At 39.3% G+C, this 21,595-nt stretch overlaps 2 protein-coding genes across 3 annotated transcripts in view; both read left to right on the top strand.

The window, feature by feature from the left end:
- Positions 1–4,866: 4,866 nt before the first annotated feature.
- ITGA1 (integrin subunit alpha 1) overlaps positions 4,867–21,595 on the top strand; it is a 75,626-nt gene continuing 58,897 nt past the window's right edge. Inside the window, exons 1-2 of one of the 2 annotated variants that reach the window (XM_056514859.1) lie at positions 4,867–4,975; positions 5,376–5,556. In XM_056514859.1, coding sequence (XP_056370834.1) covers positions 5,529–5,556 — 28 coding nt within the window. In that variant the 5' untranslated portion in view covers positions 4,867–4,975; positions 5,376–5,528. Of the gene's footprint in view, positions 4,976–5,053; positions 5,557–21,595 lie in introns of those variants that run through there. The other variant, XM_056514858.1, reaches the window with a different exon arrangement.
- Positions 5,596–15,885, top strand: PELO (pelota mRNA surveillance and ribosome rescue factor). The gene is made up of 2 exons (XM_056514860.1): positions 5,596–12,268; positions 13,257–15,885. The coding sequence occupies exons 1-2, from the start codon at positions 11,045–11,047 to the stop codon at positions 13,686–13,688; spliced, it is 1,656 nt and encodes a 551-aa protein (XP_056370835.1). The 5' UTR covers positions 5,596–11,044; the 3' UTR covers positions 13,689–15,885.

Genomic DNA, 21,595 nt, shown 5'->3' with positions numbered 1-21,595 from the left:
TATGCATATTACCTTCTCTGTCAGCTGTCCACTATTTCAATATGATCCACATTCAGAAAGATTCAGACTTGCAGACCACAAAACAAATTACTTTTACAGACAGGTAGATGGAGCAGTGGGATGTGAATTACAGGTCTCTGCAGGTAAAAATTACTGTGGTGCCCCTGAAACAAAGAGTTACAGCAATCTACAGGAGTTCAAATCCCAGCAGGAGCCTGGTTTGCAACTCCACTAAAAAAGTAGCAACGTGTTCCTCATTGTAGAAAACTTTCAATTTGTCTTAAAAATCATACAGTTAAAAAAATAAAGAAGTAATCATAGCAAAAAGCTGAAATTTCTGTACTACAGGGGTCTTTTTCCTCCTTGTGTGTGTGCTGTTTTGCTGGGGTGAATTGTTTGTTTGGTCTTAGTGTGGGTTTTGTGTGTTTGTTTGTGCTGGGTTTTCTTATGAGTTTTTGGTGGGTTTGTTTTGTTTGTTGATATTTGGGGCATTTTGGTTGGTTGGTTGATTTTTGTTGTTTTATTTTGCTTTTTTAAATGAAGGCCATAAAACAGACTGTCATCATGATCATTTTTGTGTTCCTTCAGAAAAAGCAATATTTTTTTCTTCCTGATTAAGAAGATTAAAGGGAAGCTTGGGCAGTGATCTATATTCAAATATTGATTGCATTAACAGCAACAAAATAGACATAGAAGAAGAATGCATGCATCAAGGAAAAAGGAGAGAGACAATGTTTCTATCTATTAGGAAAGAAAAAAAAAGAATACAATTAGTTTTCACAGAGTTATTTCAATCAAAGCTACCTTTTTTCTGTAACCAAACAGCAATAAGTAATTATATCATGCAGACCAGCTGTGAAGATAATAAACACAGTGCAATGCAATACAATGTAAGATTCTGAAGACTATGTAATTATTTTGAGAAATTAGTGTCATCAATTAGCCTCCCTTCACAGCATGTTCTCAGTAAGTTATTCTTTTATACAGCTTCATAAATGAAGTCTATCTGAACAATAAATAATATTGGTTATGCAACATACCATGAGCAGCACGTTAAAACAAAACAAAACAAAATAATTGTTAAGAAACAGTAACAAAAAGAAATACTTGTGCACTGCAGAAAGTCCAAGGCATTAATGAGAATAATTAACCCTCTACACCTAAATTCTGGCCTCATTGCAAATCTTTGTATATTGCAATCTGAGTTACTACAAGTACCTTTAGTAAAAAATCCTATAAACACATTGTAATTTCTAGTTCCTATAGTACAATTTAATTTCTGTTTTTCATCCCCACGTTTGAAGTAACCAGTTCCATTCCCCTCAGACTCAATGCCATAGCTACAGCGACTTCAGTGGTGCAGAAACAGTGCTCCAACACAAAAAAATATTGATAGCCCAGAGAAATCAGTGCCCCATTCACATTGAATAGACTGTGCTCTGTAGTGTATATTTGAAGAACCATATATTCATGTTAAAGTTTGCTAATGTACTACAGAGCTCAAAGATAACTTAAAACAGGTACATAGCTAAGAACAAAGGCTGCCAACTAATTTGGTTCACAATTACACTATGATATTTGATACATAATCCAAAAAAGAACAAGAAGAAATATAAGATATTCTAGAAAATAGATTTAATGCAGAACACAAAGGGCATCTTCCATAACACTTCCTACCAACAGTAATTAAACTAACACAATCTGCAAAACAAAAAGATCCTATTGTATAGCAAAAAGAATTTTTGGCACATTTGTACCACTGGTTAATACAGATGGAGCAGAAACATGGGCATTCTCCAAGAATATCAAGTATCAGTTAAAAGCTGAGCTGTAAAACATGAAAAGATTTATCCATAAAGTACCTCTGGAACCATGCCAAATCCTTCAAGGTCTTAGTTCTGGTACTTGAAGAAGAAGCCCTTGAGTATTTCAGACACAATAAAAATCAGACTACAGACCCACAAGTTATGCCAAGTGAATTCTAGTATAGTCTTAGAATCAGATAGGAAAAAATGGAGACTATGAAAATGAACAACAAAGTCATTAAGGTGAAAGACATGTTGGAGACTGTGAATAAGCAAGTGTAAGAAAAAAAGAAACAAATGTAAACTACTACTAATCTACAGTGCAATGTAAACTATCCAAGACTGTAGTAAGTGCTGTCAATGATAAATATTCCCTTGGAAGCTATATGAACACATTTCTATGCAGTGCATAATGCAGCGTAATAACAACAGTGAACACTGCAGAAACATGAAACACCTCTCTCATAATATTGATGCTGTCATACTATTCCTTTAATGGAAGAAAGTTAGACATGCTTTTGGCTATTTGAAGTCAGTCTTGCCCTATGCATTCCTCTCTCGTGTAACAGATTAGAGATATTTCTCACCTAACAAGCAAAATAAAATTGCTCAAGAGGGGAAGAAAAAATTCCACGAAAAGTGAGTTTTATGTAAATTATAGTCACACTTCATAGAGGACTGCCTGCCTTTCAAATTATTTGGAAAACTTTGGTTCCTCTTTCTTCAGTCCTGACCTCTGTGATCTTTGTGTTTCCACTGTTTGGGGGGTTTCTGCAGGAATAACACACCCCCTAGATGAGAGAAGAATTGTGTCTTCCTGATATTTTTAATTTTTGTTGCCTTTTCAAAGACTAGTTTTTCAAAGTCTTCAAACTAATCTTTAATCACAAATAGTTCCATCAGATACCATGGAACTACTGGTGTACTTATTCTATACCACATATTCTAAAATAAGTTGCTGAAACTGCATTAGGAGGCATAGTTCAAAATAACAAATTATGTTTAATTTATAGCACTAGGAAAAAATCCTTCCTCAGCATTCTGTGACATCTTAAAAAGACATAAATTATGCAAGTCAACTATATTCTTTGAACTAATTTGACCTCTTTATTTTAGCCATAACTATGGGTAATGATTTTGTATGCTATTACAATTCCCTGAAACTAATAACACTTGTCTTTCTCACATTAAAATAGTCTAGTATCTTAACTACTTCTGGGCCTGAGTGAGCTTCATCTAGAGATTCCCACTTAACACAGATTTGCTCCTTGCTACTAATGTATGAAACTTTAAACTCCAAGAAGATAATTTAGTAGCATTCTATTAACATCGCTTGAAATACTGCACATAAAGCAACATTAACTGTGAAAAGGAGGGTTTGCAGTTTTTTTTGTAGCTTGACATTCCAAAATAGATAGTTGTCTGTAAGTCTGCAGTGTATTTTACTTTCTTGAATATGTTCAAATAAATATGAAATGCTAGCTCAGTCCAGCAACTCATCTTTTCTAATGTTTTCCTTTTGATATTGCCTGATGCAAGACATATAGGATGTCATCACAAAAACAAACTAATGAATCATAATATTAATTTGGAAAAAATAACTCTTCATCAAAAATGTTTCCTTTTATTCTCAAGAAGTGCTATTCTCCAGCATCATGTACAGCCCCCACATATATACCAAATCTTCATAAATTTCATATAGACCTGAATTTATTTTAGTCCAAGAGAAAATCTTCTTCCTCTGATGTAATACATTTAATCACCAAAAACCCCCCCCAAAAAAAAAAAAAAAAAAAAAAAAAAAAAACACCAAACCAAAGAAAGAAAAAATAAAAATCCTTAAAATCTTTCACTATGATTTGAAAGCAAGCTCAACTCCTTCATGCGCCTTTAACTGAAGTATAGTAACAGAGGGAATACAAAGATTTGGTTGTTTGGTCTGGTTGTTTGGTTTTGATTTTTTTTTTTTTAAGAAAATATAGCAGCTTATCTGCACTAGGTAGGTGGAATATATTACTAAAAAGGGTATTAAAAAATCCCAGTTTTATAATCCAGAGGGTGCTGGCTTTTGTGGATTACCACCCAGCACCCAAACTTGCAACTCTGTAATGAACTACAACATCAACTCTGCATGCTGTTGGTTCTAGCACACTGGGTTATGAACCCTGTTTTGGAATAACAGTAGTAGTAACAAAACTGACTGGCAAAAATGAAATTACAGTTTTTCCATAATCTCAGTCTTCTTTTAGTTTGGATGCCATTTCCATTTCCTTTATTTTATGCATAAAACCTTTGACTGGAAAAAATGTGTCTCGTCTTTTAAACTGGCAACAACCAAGCTAAAATTCTCATTCAGCAGAAGTTACACATGTGCTTGATTTCATCAGCTTTGAGTAGTCCGACTGAGGATCTTTGCTCTTAAAACCAGCTTTTAAATTGTGCAGTTTTCTAAGATTTCCACAGATCTATAAGGAGCATTTTCCTAAGCATTTTCATGAAATTATGACAGAAGTTGGAAGGTGCAATAACCTATTACAGTGCTTATTAAAAGCTGCATTTTATTAGCCGCAAAGGAACTTGCCAAAATTCCACTAACTTCCACTTACTCACCAAATCCTTTGCTCCAAGTCAAGGAAATTATAGTGGATTTTTCTACAAGCACCAAAATTTCCAAATCCTTATATTTTGGCTTTCCTTTTTCCTGCCTGAGGGACTATGGGTTCCTTTGTATTATAAACAACAAAATGATTTTTCACCAGATCCAGTGTGGGAACTCATACACTGCTGAAGGGGTGCCACTCCACTTGAGCATCAGTCTGGTAAGCTCAAAAAGTCCTGCAAAACTGCTCCTTTCCTGAGTTTGCAAAAAACCCTGAAAATCCCTGCTCACGAGCCTGAACCTGGCTGATTATTACCTTTGCTATTTATTCGGTTATTTACTTGTGAAGTCGTTTTGGGGGCAGGGAGAGCGCGAAGGCATGCCATGCAAACGTTCGATAGATGAGGGCAAAGGCAGCTGTCTGGTATTTCCTCTACGCAGCAAAGCATAGGAGGACGCATAGACTCGAGAAAATCGCCCACTGTCTGAAGAGTTACTGCGTCTCCCGAGCCGCCGAGAATGGGGAGGGGGTGGCTGGCTTCCTCTTGCGGGCAAATGACCGGCCGTAAGAGTGCGTTTTTAAGGGGTGATGTCAGAGAAATTAAACTTGAGCAGTCAAACACACCCCCCTACCTCACCGACGTGTTTCTCCTGTTGATAAGGCGAGAGAGGTGGCTGGGTAGCACACCCAGCTCACTCCTGCCCTACTGGGACGGGGGCTGGCCGGCGGGAGACACTTATTAATTATGAACGGGGAGATGTCCCTTTAAGGTCTGCTGTGCTCTCCGAGAGTGTCTAGTGGGGGAGATTTGGCTTTATTTGTACATCCTAACGCTGGGCTAATTCAACGGGGAGGTTTCCAAAACTCAGAGACCTTTAGAGGGGTGAGTGGGGGGGAAACTGCGTGCGGTGGGAGGAAGCTAAATTCTTCTTAATGCGAAGAAGCAACGTAAAGAGTGGATAACAAACAGGAAATGCCTAACTCGGCTGCGAGGCGGACGGGCGGTGCAGAGCGCTGAGTTCCACCGGCAGCGCAGCTCCGCCGAGCGCGCCGGCGGCCGGACCGCACCGCCACCCCTGCCCTCCGCCCGGGCTCCCGGGCCCCGGCTCGCAGGAGACCAGCCATGGCTGCCTCCTACTGGATGCTGACAGGTGAGCAAAGCCCTGTTTCTGCCTTGCTTCGAAGATTCGGGTGCCTAAAGCAGCCCCGCTCCCGGCGGGAAGCGGGTGAAGCCGGCAGGGGCTGGCATCCAAGGGACTGCGCCCTCCTGCCCCGATCCTTGCCTCGGGAGTGCCCCTGGAGCTGCCCTCCAGCCGCACGCTCTGAGGGACCTTGCTTCTCTCTGGGAACTTTAATCCCTAAACCAGTTTTAAAATCTGGGGGCAAGGGGTAGTTGCCAGATGAGGATGAATGGCTGAGAAGGAATACTGTAATTGGATCTGTCTTGGAAGAAACAAGTTTATTTGTTCCTGTTGGTTTGGTTTTCAGTTGGTTTGGGCGGTTGTTTTTTTAATTAGGGTACATTTTTTGCTTTCCTCTGTTTGGCTTTCAGACTTCTGACTGGTAAAAGGGAAGTGAGGAAGCACTCACTCACTTCAGAAAGATGAGTTCATCCAGAGATGGAATATGTAATATTTCCTTTTAGGGGTTCATTGATTGTTAGTGACTTACTCAGTTTCCTAGAAAAAAGGATGCAGTAATCTTTCAAGTAAAAATCTCCTTAGCTAGTAAGTCTGTAGTAACATTTTGGATCTGAAATCAGGAGAATCCAAGAAGTAGGAAAGAAGCTAAGCCAATGCTGGGATTCGTGTGCTTGGAAACTTGGACATTGAACTCCCCAGCAGCTCTTGCGCAGGCAAGTAGCACAGAGTGAACCTGAAGCAGTTCCCCTCTGAAACAGGGGAAGAAATCAATTTCATAAGAATTGTCCAAATACAGGCAGCAGCAAGTGGGGAAAAGGCAAAACTAGAGTTTTCCCCTCTTCCCTCTGTGCTTATTGGCATGCCATACTTAGTTGCTGTTCTTAACTGTCTTCATTATTATTACAGTGACATACTCCAAAAAGTGTTTTTGTTTGTGTTCCTTCAAAGAAGGACACTGTAAAACAGCAAAAATTTATTGTGCCACAACTTCCCTCCAGAGTTGCCACTGGTAAGGCTGATAGATAATTCACCAGTAATGAAAAAAAGGTTTACTGTCAGGAAAACATTTCAAGAGCAAGTCTCATCCGGTTTTGCCAGGTGATTATTTTTTTGGTGGTGGTGGTGTCATGGGGGTTTCTTTCTTAAAAGACCAGTGGGAAAGAGAAAAGACATAAGAGGAGGCATTACAGATACCAGACAAAGGATTCAAATTGTCTCTGATAAATAAGAGAAGTAGTCCTACATAAATAAGTCAAAATATCATAGAAATATGGACAAGGGGTTTTTTTCACAATGAGAAATATAGTGACATTAAAATTAATTTAAAAATAAATTACATGCTGCTCTTTCTTTAAAGAAAAAAACATCAAATAATCTGGCAGGCCCTAGCAGACAAAAAGAACCAAGAGTAAAGGAGGTACATAGAGATGTTATGGACATTTGTGTATTTATATAGATTTTTGTTCTTTTTTATTTCTGCTTGGTTTGATGAGACCTCTGAGAATCTTGACCACAGAAAGTCTGTGCAAACAGACAGAAGTGCACAGAGAATTAAGAAGCTTGATAAGGGCTGAGAAAAATGATCTATGACAAAAGACTGAATTAGGCTTGTTTATCTAGTAGGAAAAGCACTAAGGGCAAAATGTTGAACATTTCAAATATATCTTTTTATCCAAGTATTATTGCTGAGGATATTATTCCAGATGTCAGTGTTTCTTTGTTTTGTGACAGAACTCAGTCATGACTTTTCATGTTGCATAAGTTGGGTTCCAAAGATGTGGATGAATAGTTGGTTCACCAAATCCAACAAAGGACAAAAGAAAATCAATGTAACTGACTATGCAAAAATCTTGGGAAATATTCAGAATTTTCTTACTCTTCAGGTAAAGAATTTCTAGGCTACCCAAAAAAATCCCACCTCTGTATAATCTCCAGGACTTTTGTTGAAGTTGGATGAACAGCTATAAGTGATGGCTGTGTTTCCTTCAGCTGGCCTCTATGTAAGTGGTTTGACTAGGGATCTGCTGAAGTTCTCTCCAGCCCTACATTTCAACAGATGAGGAATGAAGAAGTCAGTCTAAAGGGTTCCATTACCCTTAAAAATTTATTCATGTAACAGTGTTATGCAAAGCTCGTTCCCTCCTGGACTTCTCTCCTTATTGATGATGGTCTTCTTGTACTCATCTTCATAACAAAAGAGATAAAGATAAATAGATAAAGACAGAACTATATGCAGAAAATGAAGTGGTCTTTGATCAGAGTATGTAGAGGCAGGACAAGTCACAGAACAAAGGCAAATCATTAAAAGATACGTTTTCCCAAGTTTCCCTCTTCACCAGTCTCTTTTATCCTCCTTTGTTCTTGCAACAATAATGTCCAACATTTCTTAGTAGACTCCCCCCTAATTTAGATACTCTTTTCTATTAGTTTATCTTATCCAGAATGTAAGCATGTTTGCTTGAATTCTAGCTGAAGTGGCTATAACATGGAGGAGATGAGATTTCCTATGAAATGACCTTTCCTTGTCTACAATCTGTACATAACCCATCTTCATTAAGAAGTTGACCAAGAATTCAATATATAGGGAAGTGTGTCTTAGACATTTACAGAATATTAACCTTAGATAACCAGCATGGCTCCAAAATCCATAAGAATATATGTGATCACCATTTTCTTTTTATCTTGCACTGTACTTAAAAAGGTCCAAAAATGGATGCCAAATTGCTGAAATTATTAACACCCATAAAATTGTATTTGAAAAGAGATTTATTGCAAGAATTTTTAGGTCCTACACATAGTCTTAATCTTTTACCAAGACAGGAACAGGCAATTTTGAACTTTTACATTAAAACTGTATGAAAACACTTGTTTTAGCACTACCATGGTCAAATTCATCTCTCTCCCTGTCACTAGCAAAATTAGAATGAACTTGGAAACTTCTATGGTTCTTAATTTTTTGAGATGTTTTTCTTCTACTGTTCATACTTTGACATAATCAAACAAATAATGATACCCTATATTTACTTTTTACCAGAGTTGCCAAAGCATCATGTATAATAAATATTTTCCTTTATAAGTTGACAATGATTCTGCTGATCGTGGATACATCATTGAAGTTTACATTTGCCACTAAATATTTGTGGATCAGTGTTTGTAACTCTATAAATCTTACAACGTGCTGTTTGAGAAAAGGCCTATATCAAAATGTCTCTTTCTACAGCAGTCAGTTTAAGATTTTGAGTGGTAACTTCTTTTCAAAGTTGGTCTTTCTTTTTTGGTTGTGGTTTTGTTTGTTTGTTTGTTGTGAGTTTTTTGCTTTTGGGGCGTGTGGGGTGTGCATGTGTGTATGTGTGCATGTGTGCATGCACATGTGTTATTATGTGGGGTTTTTTTAATGCAGCAGATCACCTATTTTCCTGAATTGAATGCTTATTTTCTACTAGATGGTATACTGGATGCCAGCTTGCAACCTTTATCTAAAATATGTTGCACATCCAGGGATGTAAGGATTGTAAAAATTTGACTGGAAGGAATAAACACAGGAAATTTTGTAAATACACAGCAGTAAAAGAATAAAAAGCAAAATACATTTTAATATGGAAGTTAAATATGCACCACAACTATTTTTCTGGAAAGAATAGCATGAGGTCAACCCGTTGCAATTTTATAGTTGCAAAGAACATAAAGAAGAAAAATTTGTCATAAATTCACCATTCAGCATGTATATAGATAAGTGAAAGGAACTCTAAAGTAAAGTAGAGAGCACCCTCTCTCTTAAAAAGCTGAATGCAGAAGTTCTCTGCCTCTGTTGTTGCATTAAAACATTAATGCAAAGTTATTAGTATGTACAAGTTCAAGTTAAATAAACACCTACACATGTGCTTATGTTATATTCCCTTGGGTGGTCCTGTGAAACTATTCATGCTAACAGAGTTAAGCATGTGTACTCACAGGAAGAGAGTCTGAGATCTGATAAATAAATCCTATTATGTAATATCTGATAAAGTTGTTTTTACACCAGTATCAAGCTTAGGGAAAAAGGAATGCACATTACTGGGCCAGATCTGAGTTCACTACTGTCCTGTCATAACTGACTAGAGCTAGATACTTAAGAGAAATTTATAGGTACACCATAATGGGAGATATGGGATTATTTTTGCTCACAGTAGCCTTATATCTCCTTAAGTTATTGACTCCAAAGCCTCTCCAAGTCAGCAAATTCCACAATCCACAGTGGGTTGTTTCTTTTATTAAAAAAAAAAAAAAAAAAAAAAAAGCTAATAGAAAACAGAAACTTCCTTGTAGCCACTCTCTCATCTGTAAGATGATGCCCCCATGCTTTTCTGTTAATAGGCTGTGTAGTCATTCCAAACTTAATATATCTGTTGTAATTGCCCTGACACAATTAGCATGGCACATTAGTGTGCCTACTTTCTCAACATATTTTTATTTAATCATTTCTCATACAAGCTTTTTTTTTGTATTCTCACTCTTTTCCTTGTCCTAAATTTGCAGCATTCGTTCTTAAATGGAGTTTTTAGTGTCATATGCTGTTTCAAAAATAAGCTACAGAACTTAGAATCATAGAATTATAGATTTTTAAGGGCTTGGAAAGGACATTAAAGATCATCTAGTCCCAACCACCCTGCCATGGGCAGGGACAATTCCCACAAGACCAGCTTTCTGAAGGCCTTGTCCAACCAGTACCTAGGCTGGGGCAACCACAGCCTCCCTGGGCAACCAGGGGTTAGACACCATTCTAATGTCTAACCACTCTCAGAGAAAAATTTCATCATATTATGAAACTTAAATTTCCCCTCTTTCAGTTTGTACCCCTTACTTATTGTCCTGTCACTGCAGTTCCTGATGAAGGAACTCTCCTCTTTCCTGTCAGATACTGGAACGTTGCTATGAGGTCTCACATAACCTCCTCTTCTTCAATATTCCTTCCTTCTTGTGTAGTGATACAGTTTTTCATTATTTCTGGCTTATTAAATTTGTCTAGGCTGCAAATTCAGCTGTGTAGTGATGGTTCAGGTCCATTTTCTTTGCAGTATCATTGAATATCATGTGTTTTAGCAAGGCACCTTATTTTCTATATATGAACATCCAGCTTCCTTTGAAACGTGCTTATCTGCCTCCTAGCATCTCAGAACTGGAAGGAAGCCGGTCAAGGTTCAGTACTGGCTGAAGTGTAACTTGCAAATTTAACCAAAACCTTTTAAACCGGAATTCAGTTTAAGAGCGTCCAAGTAAGAGCTCAGGTTGCGCTGTTGCCTGCGCCTGTTTTCCATTTCCACGGGCGGCGGCCGCGCCGCTCCGCCTCAGGCGGTGCCGGGGCTGGGTGGCACCGCGGTCCCCGGGCCCTTGGCATCGCCAGCCTCGGCACTGTGCCTCGCCTCTTTCGCCATCTGCCCTGTAACTTTCCACAACTGCTTGGCTTTGGCCGTTTGGTTTTGGTCTGTTTTTTTTTCTCTCGTGTTTTGAAACGTGTGGCATGGTGTTAGAAGACTTTAGGAGTTTGGACAACCGCTGTGAAGCGCGGGAGGGAAAGAACGAACGCGGGGGCGACCCCCTCCCGGTGAGGCAGCAGCCGACTCCAGAGCTCGCAGCACCCGGCAGCAGCGCGGCCGCTTCCAGCCCCCCGCCCTCACACCGCCCCGGCGTTTTCCTTCCGCAGGACGCGCCGCCAGGTTCCCCGCGCGCAGCGCCCCGCGCATGCGCCGTGGCCGCGCAGGGCGCGCCCCGGCGGCGCCCCGGCTGGGAGCGGGGTCTGTGCGCGTGCGCCGTGGACGCTGCGCGTGCGCGTTGGGACCGGCGGCGGGCGCTCCGGGAAGGCCGCGCGTGTGTCTGTCCGTCCGTCCGTCCGTCCGTCCGTCTGGGAGTGTGCGGTCCCGCCGGCTCCAGCCCTCAGCCTTCCCTCCCGGGGCAGACCTGCTGCCCGCTGCCGCCGCGGCACGGGGGAGGCGGGGGAGCGGCGCGAGGAGCCGCCAGGATGAAGCTGGTGAGGAAGGACCTGGAGAAGGATAATGCGGGGCAGGTGACGCTGATCCCCGAGGAACCTGAGGACATGTGGCACACTTACAACCTGCTGCAGGTGGGTGACAGCCTGCGCGCCTCCACCATCCGCAAGGTTCAGACCGAATCGTCCACGGGCAGCGTGGGCAGCAATCGCATCCGCACCACCCTCACCCTCTGCGTGGAGACCATCGACTTCGACTCGCAGGCCTGCCAGCTGCGAGTCAAGGGCACGAACATCCAAGAGAACGAGTATGTGAAGATGGGCGCCTACCACACCATCGAGCTGGAGCCCAACCGGCAGTTCACCCTGGCGAAGAAGCAGTGGGACAGCGTGGTGCTGGAGCGCATCGAGCAGGCCTGCGACCCGGCCTGGAGCGCCGATGTGGCGGCTGTGGTCATGCAGGAGGGGCTGGCTCACGTCTGCCTGGTCACCCCCAGCATGACGCTTACTCGTGCCAAGGTGGAGGTGAACATCCCGCGCAAGAGGAAAGGGAACTGTAGTCAGCACGACCGGGCGCTGGAGAGGTTTTACGAGCAGGTGGTGCAAGCCATCCAGAGGCATATCAACTTTGAGGTGGTGAAGTGTGTACTGGTGGCTAGCCCAGGCTTCGTGCGGGAGCAGTTTTGTGACTACATGTTCCAGCAGGCAGTCAAGACTGACAACAAACTTCTGCTGGAGAACAGGTCCAAGTTCCTACAGGTAAGGATCTAAGCAGTCTCCAGAGTGGGTAAAAAGAGCCTTGGGAGTTGTGCGTGGTAGTAAAAGGTAGCTACGTGGGAAATAAGTCATTAAAGAAAATAGATTTCTGACTGAGCTTCATGAGGAAATTACTCATACATCCCAAACCAAAACTCCTAAACTATAACTTCATGTTTAATAACAACTTCCTAAAGATGTTTTTTAAAAGTAACTGGATGTGGTATAAGTTAGTTAATTTTGTATTACAAAAATTAACTACAATTTTGTTGTTAGTTTTGTAGTACATAATTGAAGGCTGTGCTTTTTTCCAGTCATCTACTAGTCATCTCATTGGTTGAGTAGCTGGGGGTTTAGCCTTGTACTGAAATAAGCATATTTAGACCCTAAAATAGGTTTTCATGAGGATATAATTTTTAGGTTGGAGTAGGCCTGGGGTGATCTGGGGACAGGGTTAGTGAAGTAAGTCTCAGTGCTTAATGGTCCCACTACTTAGAAGATTCAATGCACCAAGAACCTTCCTTTTCCATGTGTAGCAAAGTGATAACAGAAGTTTTATGGTACTTTGCAGCTTTGCAACCATAATAATTGCACAGAGTTGATGCTTTTACACTATATGGCTGCAGTATTGAGGGACCTTCTTTTTCTTGAATGCTCTGAAAAAGAGACTTAGATTTATATCTTAGTTTCTTGGTAGTTTAAAGTAGCCTTGTCTTGGGACCTCTTGAGCTCGCATATTTACCCCTGCCTTTGAATAAGAGAGGTAGTTTACTTGTGCTGCTTGTAAGGCAATTGAGGGGATTTGGTGTAGGCTTTGGCTTGCAGGAGAGATTAAGAAAAGGGTCATTTGTGTTTCAAAAAGGAGATAAGTTCCCCAAATAGTTACCAAGATTAATATTATATATTATGGAGGACGTTTGTGATTGACTAATCAAGAAAATGTTAATTTTTCTTCAAAAACACCAAATCTTTGACTTCGTTTTCATTCTAGGTCCACTCTTCCTCAGGACATAAATACGCACTGAAGGAAGCACTCTGCGACCCAGCTGTAACTAGCCGTCTTTCTGACACTAAGGCAGCTGGTGAGGTGAAAGCCTTAGATGACTTCTATAAAATGCTGCAGCACGAGCCTGACCGGGCTTTTTATGGCCTGAAGCACGTGGAAAAGGCCAATGAAGCCATGGCCATTGATACCCTGCTGATCAGTGATGAGCTTTTTCGACACCAGGATGTGGCTACGCGAGCCCGATATGTTAAATTGGTAGATAGTGTACGGGAGAACATGGGCACAGTACGCATTTTCTCTAGCCTCCATGTGTCTGGAGAGCAGCTGGGCCAGCTGACAGGGGTGGCAGCTATCCTGCGCTTTCCTGTTGCTGAGCTCTCTGACCAGGAAGACGAATCTAGCTCTGAAGAGGATTGATACATGACTTCATTCCATGTCATGTTGAAATGACATTAAATTTACTCCCAGCCTGAGTACTGTGTTCGGATGTATCATGATGTGTAGCTAAGAATATTATTTTCCTCAGCACACTAATTGATACCTGATCTATGGTAATAATTATTGGTATGCTGTGCTGAGCTGACTGTTTTTGCAGTTCTGGACCACCAGCAGTACAAGAAACTAATTTGTCTCCCCAGTGCTGCTTAGTCTGCATGTTAAGGCAGACTGCTAGCTTAGTGAAATGTCTGGGAAAAAAATAGTAAACTAAAAGGAAGAAATTCACATTAGACTATTTCTGTTCAAGTGCTTGAAAAGACTATTGCAGAACAAGTGTAACCTTCTTGGAAGACCTGTCAAAACTGCTTGGTTGTAATAAGAACTCCCTGTTCTTCCTAAGGTGTGTCAAAGAATGGGGTCACTATCATCTCTTAGGGCTTTGAATGATAATGTAAGTCTAACCATTTAAATATTTCTGTGAAACACTTGAATCAGTCTTTCAGCAGCCAGATCCTTTAGGTTAACATTTCTTTGCTGACATGATAGTAGATGCAGGACAAATGGTGAATCTCAGTGCAACCATTTAGTTATCTTTGAATGCTGTTACCTTGGGAGATTGTTCTGAAGACTGAAAAGGTGTCATTAACTGTATTCTGCTAAATTGGCATTATTTAGCACACAGTTTTGAGAAAATACAGGAAAAAACTTAAAAAATCAGGACTCTAGCTTCCACAATGAATCTTTTGATAGCAAATAGTTAAGGTAAATTCATAATCTGATATTCTATTTGCATATCTCTTCAAAAACAAACAAAAACTGTGATACAGAAAAAAAATTACAAAATTATAAATCAAACTTCAGCTCAAGATAGTGGCAACTGTAAAAGTAAAAATTACTTTTTCAATTATTTGATCGCCTCCAAGTTCTGAGACCCAAAAAGAGTTTTGTTTCTTCACTGGGCAGTATATCTTAGATTGAAGAAGCAAAAACTGCTTTCAGATTCAGGCATAACCTGTGGTTGTATTGTTTCAAACCAAGGTTTGATGGTGTGGCTTGTGTGTGTAAATAGGCAATACTTTTTTAAGCATGATGGAAAGTGAGAATAGGTACCACAGAAGAGTTTTGTAATATGGAAAGTGTCGTAAGAATGGAACATTAAAAAATAAAACCTTTGAAACTCCTAGCTTGGCTACAATAGTTTTAGGAAAATCATTTTTAAGGGTAATCCTCTATGTTCATGGGTGCCAATCCTCTGAATTTAATACTATCTATTGGTAGCTGAGACATCAGTCTAAACTTCTTGATAGAGAAGTACTTTTGAATTAATGCCATCTCCCCTTTTCTACATCATCCACACAGTCTAAAAAATTCTAACTTATGTTAGAGCTGTAACACTTCAATTCTTGTTATGTTGAAGACAGAGTGTCTCAATGGGCTTGAGACACTTGTTTACAGTCAGCTTGCACTTCTAAATTACGTTACTTGAGCTTTACATTTTTGCCTTAAATGGTGTTGGGTGCCACAAGTCATAGAATGCTCAGGTAGGCTTTATTTAGACTGCTTAAATTAATTTATTTTTTTTTTAAATTTGCCTATATTTATTATACACTTCTTTAGCTAGAAAGCACCTTGACTCCTTGATTCTAGTTTAATGTAGACATAGAAAGCAGAAGAAATTGATCAGGAAATATTAATTATATACAGCAAATTAGGGCCTGAAAAAAAACTCATATCTAAATAAGTCATTAATTTCTCCAAGCTTTATAACATTGGATGGTAAAGTAGTATAGTGTCTTCAAGTAATGCCTATTTCTTGCAGTTGTACACAAGTGACATATTCTAATTTATAGTACACCAGAAATTCCTAGTTTTTCTCAGCAAACTCTCTGAGAGACAAATCAAGCTGTTCTTTGGTTCTGAGATAGATTGCTATTTTATCAGACCAGATTGGTTACAATTATTCCATTGTAAACCAGACGTTATGAAGAGTTTTTGCTGTGTACTACATGATTACAATGATGATTTTGTGTTTTGTGCCTGTAGTCACCATCAAGGAAAAGAAGTGGCCATTTTGTTGCATTTTTTTTGTTTCATCTGCTGAGAAAATGTGACGGTAGTGATTCTTTCGATTCCTTGAATTATTTACACTTAGAATTAAAATTCTGCAATGACTTTATATTTTGTGCATTTTTTTTTTTTTTTGTAATTGCTCTTATGTTGTTATGTCTCTGAAAGAAATACACATGCAGTTACCAAAAATATGGAAGGATAGGATTTTTTTTTTGAGGGGGGGAGGGAGGGGGAAAACATTTTTGTTGTAAAATAAATATACAATCACTATGTATACAAATGTATCCTGTTTCAGGAAACAGCTTAAGGGCTTGGTATTGAAAGTGGACTGTGTTCAGTAGTTGCAGATGCTTGACCTGGCCAAGTTCCAGGGTTGCTGGTATCTTCCCCATTTCAGGGAATTTTGATTAGTTGAAATGTCCATATTGACAAAGTTGCTTGCTTGATGCAGACCTTACTTTGTGTGTATAGATAACACTTGCACAGAAGAGACATGCTATCAGCAGATCAAACGAGTGAGTGCTGGAGCCATGGGAAAATACTTTTTGTGTCTGTTGTTTGGAGCTAAACATACATGGACTAGAAAATGTATTTTGAAGTGTCTCCTTTTGGTTTAGGATTATATATTATATATTAATTCCATGAATTAATAGTGTGGTTTAGCTTCCAGTTTTTCAGTGTTCAAAATGGATGAAGACACATTGTAGGACTTGATAAACCTTGTTATATTTGGTAGGAAGAAAGCTTTAAAAAGTATGAAATTAGATTGATCATGAACCCTGCTGTGCTATACAGTGATTCAAAAATATTTATTCATTTGCCTGTCTTCCAAATTTGTATTTTGGAACAGGTCCCAGTTTGTCAGTTTTGTCACCTTTGGCATTTAAATCCACTTACATACATTTTTTGTGCTTATTAATCAGCTAAAGCTTGGTGCAAAATGCAAGGCCACCATGAGCCAGAGACCAAAATAATCCTGCTAATTACAAGGCAAAATAAAAGTTAAATACTTCAGTAAAATTGTAAAGCATTTAACAGTATTTGGCTAGGGAATTTCTCATCTCCCTCCCATCTTTACCCTGTATAAGTAAAACGGTAGTAATAAATGATCTTTGGGCTACCAGTGTAACAAAAGCTCGTAGCTTTTCAGTTTAGTTTGTGATGGGACTAGACAGGTTGTTTTTAAAGCTGTGTAAATGTCTAAATTTTCATTTGCTACTGTTCTCTCACAGGTTAAGTAGCCCGGAATTTTAAAACTAATTTACCCTTTGAAAATTTATTACAGCTTCTGAGCTGCTGGCCTTGGTTTGCCTTGTTCAGTGAAGGTATATTATAGCTCACTTCTCATTGGACTGATATATCACTTGAGCCTCCCAAATTTCTTTCTGGAAGCTGCAATATACATCTAGAAAAATGTACCATATGCATGTGTCTTTCCAATCACCCAGTCCATTCACTTTTCTCTGTGATTTTCATAGCTCTGTTTTTAAAGAAGAGCTTGTTTCATAAAGGAATAGACACTGAGTTTTGCAGGATAAACCCCCATATTGTCAGAATGTGTTACTTGAAGCCATATTTCTACAGTGTATTGTCTAATGATTCTACAAAAGATCTAAGAAATCAATTTTTAAAATATGAAGCAGCAATTAGAAGGTCTGCAATTAGGAATCCTTGCTTATAACCTAAAATCAGAATCCCTACAGGAGACATAACAACAACAAAAAAAGAAGGAATGACTTCAAATAAGTACTTATTTATGTACTTTTTAGATAGGCAGAACTTCAGACTTGATCCTTGCACCAGTTGCTTTAATCTGAAGATTTCTCATCTCTGATTTGATTTAGCAGACAATGGGGAGAGAGTGGTGACAGGTCATTGCAGTAGATAATTTTCCAGTATCTGTCTTTCTCCTATAATGGCCACACCTTGCTTTTAGGGACTGTTTCATTCAGATTTTGTGTGAGAAAGAATATTTTGGTGTTTCATTATTCTGCAAATTTAGGGTTAAAAAAAAAGTCTAACCATTTGGGTCTTGTGATAATTATGATTTTTAATTCAGGCTCCAACATGGGTTGAGCCTGGGCTTTTTCAGCAGTGGAAAGAGTAAACACAGCCTGTGAAGCTTCTTGTGTGACAGTTGCCCAAAGACTTGCTGAATAAGTGCAATGTTTAGTCCTGCCACATATTTTATGCTTGACTCAAATAGGGCATTGACTTGGATTTGAGGGTAACTGCTTGCATGACACAGAATCTCAAGGAAAGATGTCTCTAGTCTAACAACCAAACTGCATATCCCCTGTCAACTTTGTGAACTTGACTGTTTCATAGATGGTCCATAGCTTTTCTGTGAAAAAATAGACTCCTAAGGTGTCTTAGCCTAAAATAAAGTGTGAAGAAAAGGTTTCTGAAATCATAATTGTTTTTTCTGTCTGAAAATAATTCTTCCTTTTGTCCCACTTGAGGGCTATGTAAGAAGCAGAGAGGGGAGTGGTATCAGAGTGACCTTTCCATCCAAGTTAGTGTCTTCTGGGAAATGCAACATGAAGCAGCAACTTTAAAGCCCTGCCAGGTCTTGTCAGTTTTTTGCTGTATCAGTCTTTAATTTATTGCCCTCTTTTTGGGAAATGCTACATTCACAGCTAATGTAATCACTGTCATGCTACTCTAAAAATTACTTAGAAGTCAAATCAGAGCTGATCATTAATCCTCTGGCAAAGTAGCTGTTCCTTTAGAGAATGTTAATTAGTTGAAACCAGTCCTCCTTTTTAGGAATGTGCATACCAGACATGATGGGAAGAGTTTTCTCTGGTCCAAAATGGAATTTCTAGCCAAAGCCAAGCCTGGAATAGCAAAGAAAGAGTGTAGGGGTTTAAGAAGTCAAATGGAACAGAACATACAAACCATAAGGCCATTTTCTCTTTCATAGTAAATTCTGAGCTAAAGGTGCTCCCTTTTCTGTCAGTGTCATTGGTAAGTACAACTCCCACATTGAGTAAATAAATATTTTTATACCTTGTCAGAGATGCCTAAATCACAAGTGGCTCAGGCATATCTTATGGGATGAGGGAGGCAATTTTCATATTTTTGATCTGAACATGAAAGGAAAATAATTGAAAGTTGGGACTATTCTTACCAAACATGCTTCATCTGTAGTCTTTTCAGAAAAAAGCTCTGAATAGTATTCCATGTTTCAAAAATATTTTGGACCTGATGGCAACCAGCAAATCTGCTTTTGAAGATGAGTAAATTTTTTCCCATGCAGCACTTTTTGTTTGAATAGAACAAATACTTTTAGCATGCTTTTTACTGTAAGGGTTTGTATGCAAAGGGGGGTGGCGGTGGGTGTGTGTGTATTTAGTAAGAGAAAAAGCTAAGTTGACTTTTGGCTTGTAGTTGCTTTGGTAGCTGCAGGATTGGCTCAGGATGCAGTGTTGATAATTATCTTCAAGACTCGATTTGTTTACTGTAGGAGGAACTTGGTAGCAAGTGATAAATTCAGGAAGTCTGACAGTTGTTAAATGCTCATGGACATTTCCTTTAATGGTTTCTGAAGCTCTAAAAGCTGCAGCAGGTTTTGCTGAAGAAAATTGCCTTTTCTTTGACCTGCAGTGTTCAAGTGTTTTAGATAAATAGTTTTGTTTGGGTGTGAGAGAAATTAATTAATTGCATTTGTTTATCTTGTCCAAACAGGTACCATAAGACCACTTCCATTTGGTAAAGAGAACTAGTGTATCCCATATAATTTATTCCTCTCCTGAGTGGAAATTGCTGCTGTGAGATAGGTTGACCAAGAGAAGCTGAAATGGACTTTGCAGAAGCAGTGCTGGGTGAACATTGGCAGTCTGCCAGGACAGTCAAGTCTCCTGGGGCACTGGCTGCCCTCACTGCAAGGCTGTATGTAGGAGCTACTGGGACAGCAGTGGTGAGAGGCAGAGAAAGAGCAGCTGTCTCCTGAGGGAGCTTTTCCAAGTTCCAGAGCTGTGAGGAAAGATGAAAAGCTATGGTTTAATGGAAAACATGAGATGCTGTTTTGGGTATGTGAGTTCTTCCCAAAGGGAGACGCAGTGAGTGTTTGAAATATCTGTACTGTTCTAACAACTCATGCTTGGTTGAGGGTAGGATGCCAGCTGATGTGATTAAGCTCTGTGTGTGTGTCTGGGGGAGAGGAGCTTTGAGCCTGAGATGGAGTCTAGAGATACTAAAACCTTGCTAATCCTCTCACTATGGAGTAATTTCCGGCCACCCTGCTATTGCTGTATTTGAGATTTGTGAAAGACTGTCTTTATTTTCCTTTCATACCTGTCTGAAAGCCACCTTCTTTTTTCAAAAATACTGCTTTGTGAAACAAACACCTCACTGTGTTTTGTTGGCAGTCTGTGTGATAAGCAAAGGAAAATTTCTAGTCAGACATTGAAAAAACTCAAACCACCAGAAGCTGATTGAAATAAACCTTACAGGCTTTTTGCTGTTGAGGAGAAAAAGAGAAAGATGAAACCAAATTCATAGTAAGGTTTGTTGGTGGTTTTTAATGCTTCTTGAGGTCATTTCGACTGAGACAAACAGACTAGTAAGTGAAATCAGTCAAATGGCAGGATTTTAGGCCTTTTCTGTAGAAAGCCCTAGAAATCAGTTGTTAAAACTTTGTTAGTACACAGTCAAGCATTGTGATCTTGGTAAATTATGACTGCCTAAACTGTTTCAAGCTGTCTGCATTTGTTTTATCCAAGTGTAGGTTTGCATAGTCCTGTGTATTGTTCTTATGAGACAAAGTATTTTGTTATGAATAAAGATAAGTTCAGAAAAAGACAAGTTAATCTTGAAAATTAATGTTGACAACTATGAGTCCAACTTTTCCTAATTTTGAAGACTTGTCTTTCTTGTCTAAATAGGTAATATAAATTTATAAGTGATGTGGGGTTTTTTTGGAAAGAGTGTGGAAATCATCACTGAAAAAATGCTTAGGGCTTTAGGCAGTATGAATTTAATATTTTTTGCATATTTCTAAAACATTTTTAAAGCTGCTTTGTTCCTTACTTTAAGCACTTTTATTTTGACATAAGGACTGGCAAGAAATAAATGTATGTTACAGAGCAGAAGGTTCCTACTACTGAAAAAATGAGAAATTGGAACAGCATTCCAGTCAGAAAAAAATCAGAGCAAAAGGTCACTTTTATTTGAAATTTGTTTACCCTGAGAAATGTGATGTAGCTGCCAGCAACAGATAGGAATCAATTCAGCAGTCCTGTACCCATGCTTGGAACAGAAGCAGAGCAGTTGCTGGTTTTTTTTTTCATCAGAGCATTTTGTTGCCCTGTTTATATCTGTTCAGTTCTTAACACGTATGTTCACACTACATCTCGACAATCGCTCCAGATTGCACCACAACACTGACCTCCTGTCAGACAGGGGTTAGCTGTCTGAGCTAATGATGCAAAAATGCTTAGATAGGTACCTGATAAGGGTTTAATGAGTACTTTCCATCTCTGCCAGACAGATGTTCTCCAGGAGCTGTAAACGTTATGAAAAAATAATTTTTGAGTGTTTTATTTGTAAACAGGCATTAGACTGAAGTAATTGATCATTAAATGGGTTTCCTTTAGAAAGCTTGTTTTCTCCAGCAATTCTGAAGTGAGCAGCTGTTTGCTGGTCCTCTGTATCTATCGGCACAGCTTGTAAAAATCTGTTTCTTACAAAGGCAACTGTGGTATTCAAAGAGCTGTACATCAGAGAAGAATAAAAAGAGCTGAGCATCAGCACTGCTGTACTGCCTCATAGCTGGGCAGGAAGGAAAAGCTGGAAGTGATCTGCCAGTCTGC

This window comes from Oenanthe melanoleuca, chromosome Z (assembly GCF_029582105.1).
Source record: "Oenanthe melanoleuca isolate GR-GAL-2019-014 chromosome Z, OMel1.0, whole genome shotgun sequence".
In the NCBI taxonomy this organism is placed as follows: Eukaryota; Metazoa; Chordata; class Aves; order Passeriformes; family Muscicapidae; genus Oenanthe; species Oenanthe melanoleuca.
Note: the sequence above shows the minus strand (reverse complement) of the source record. Positions and strands in the feature narration are given on the sequence as shown.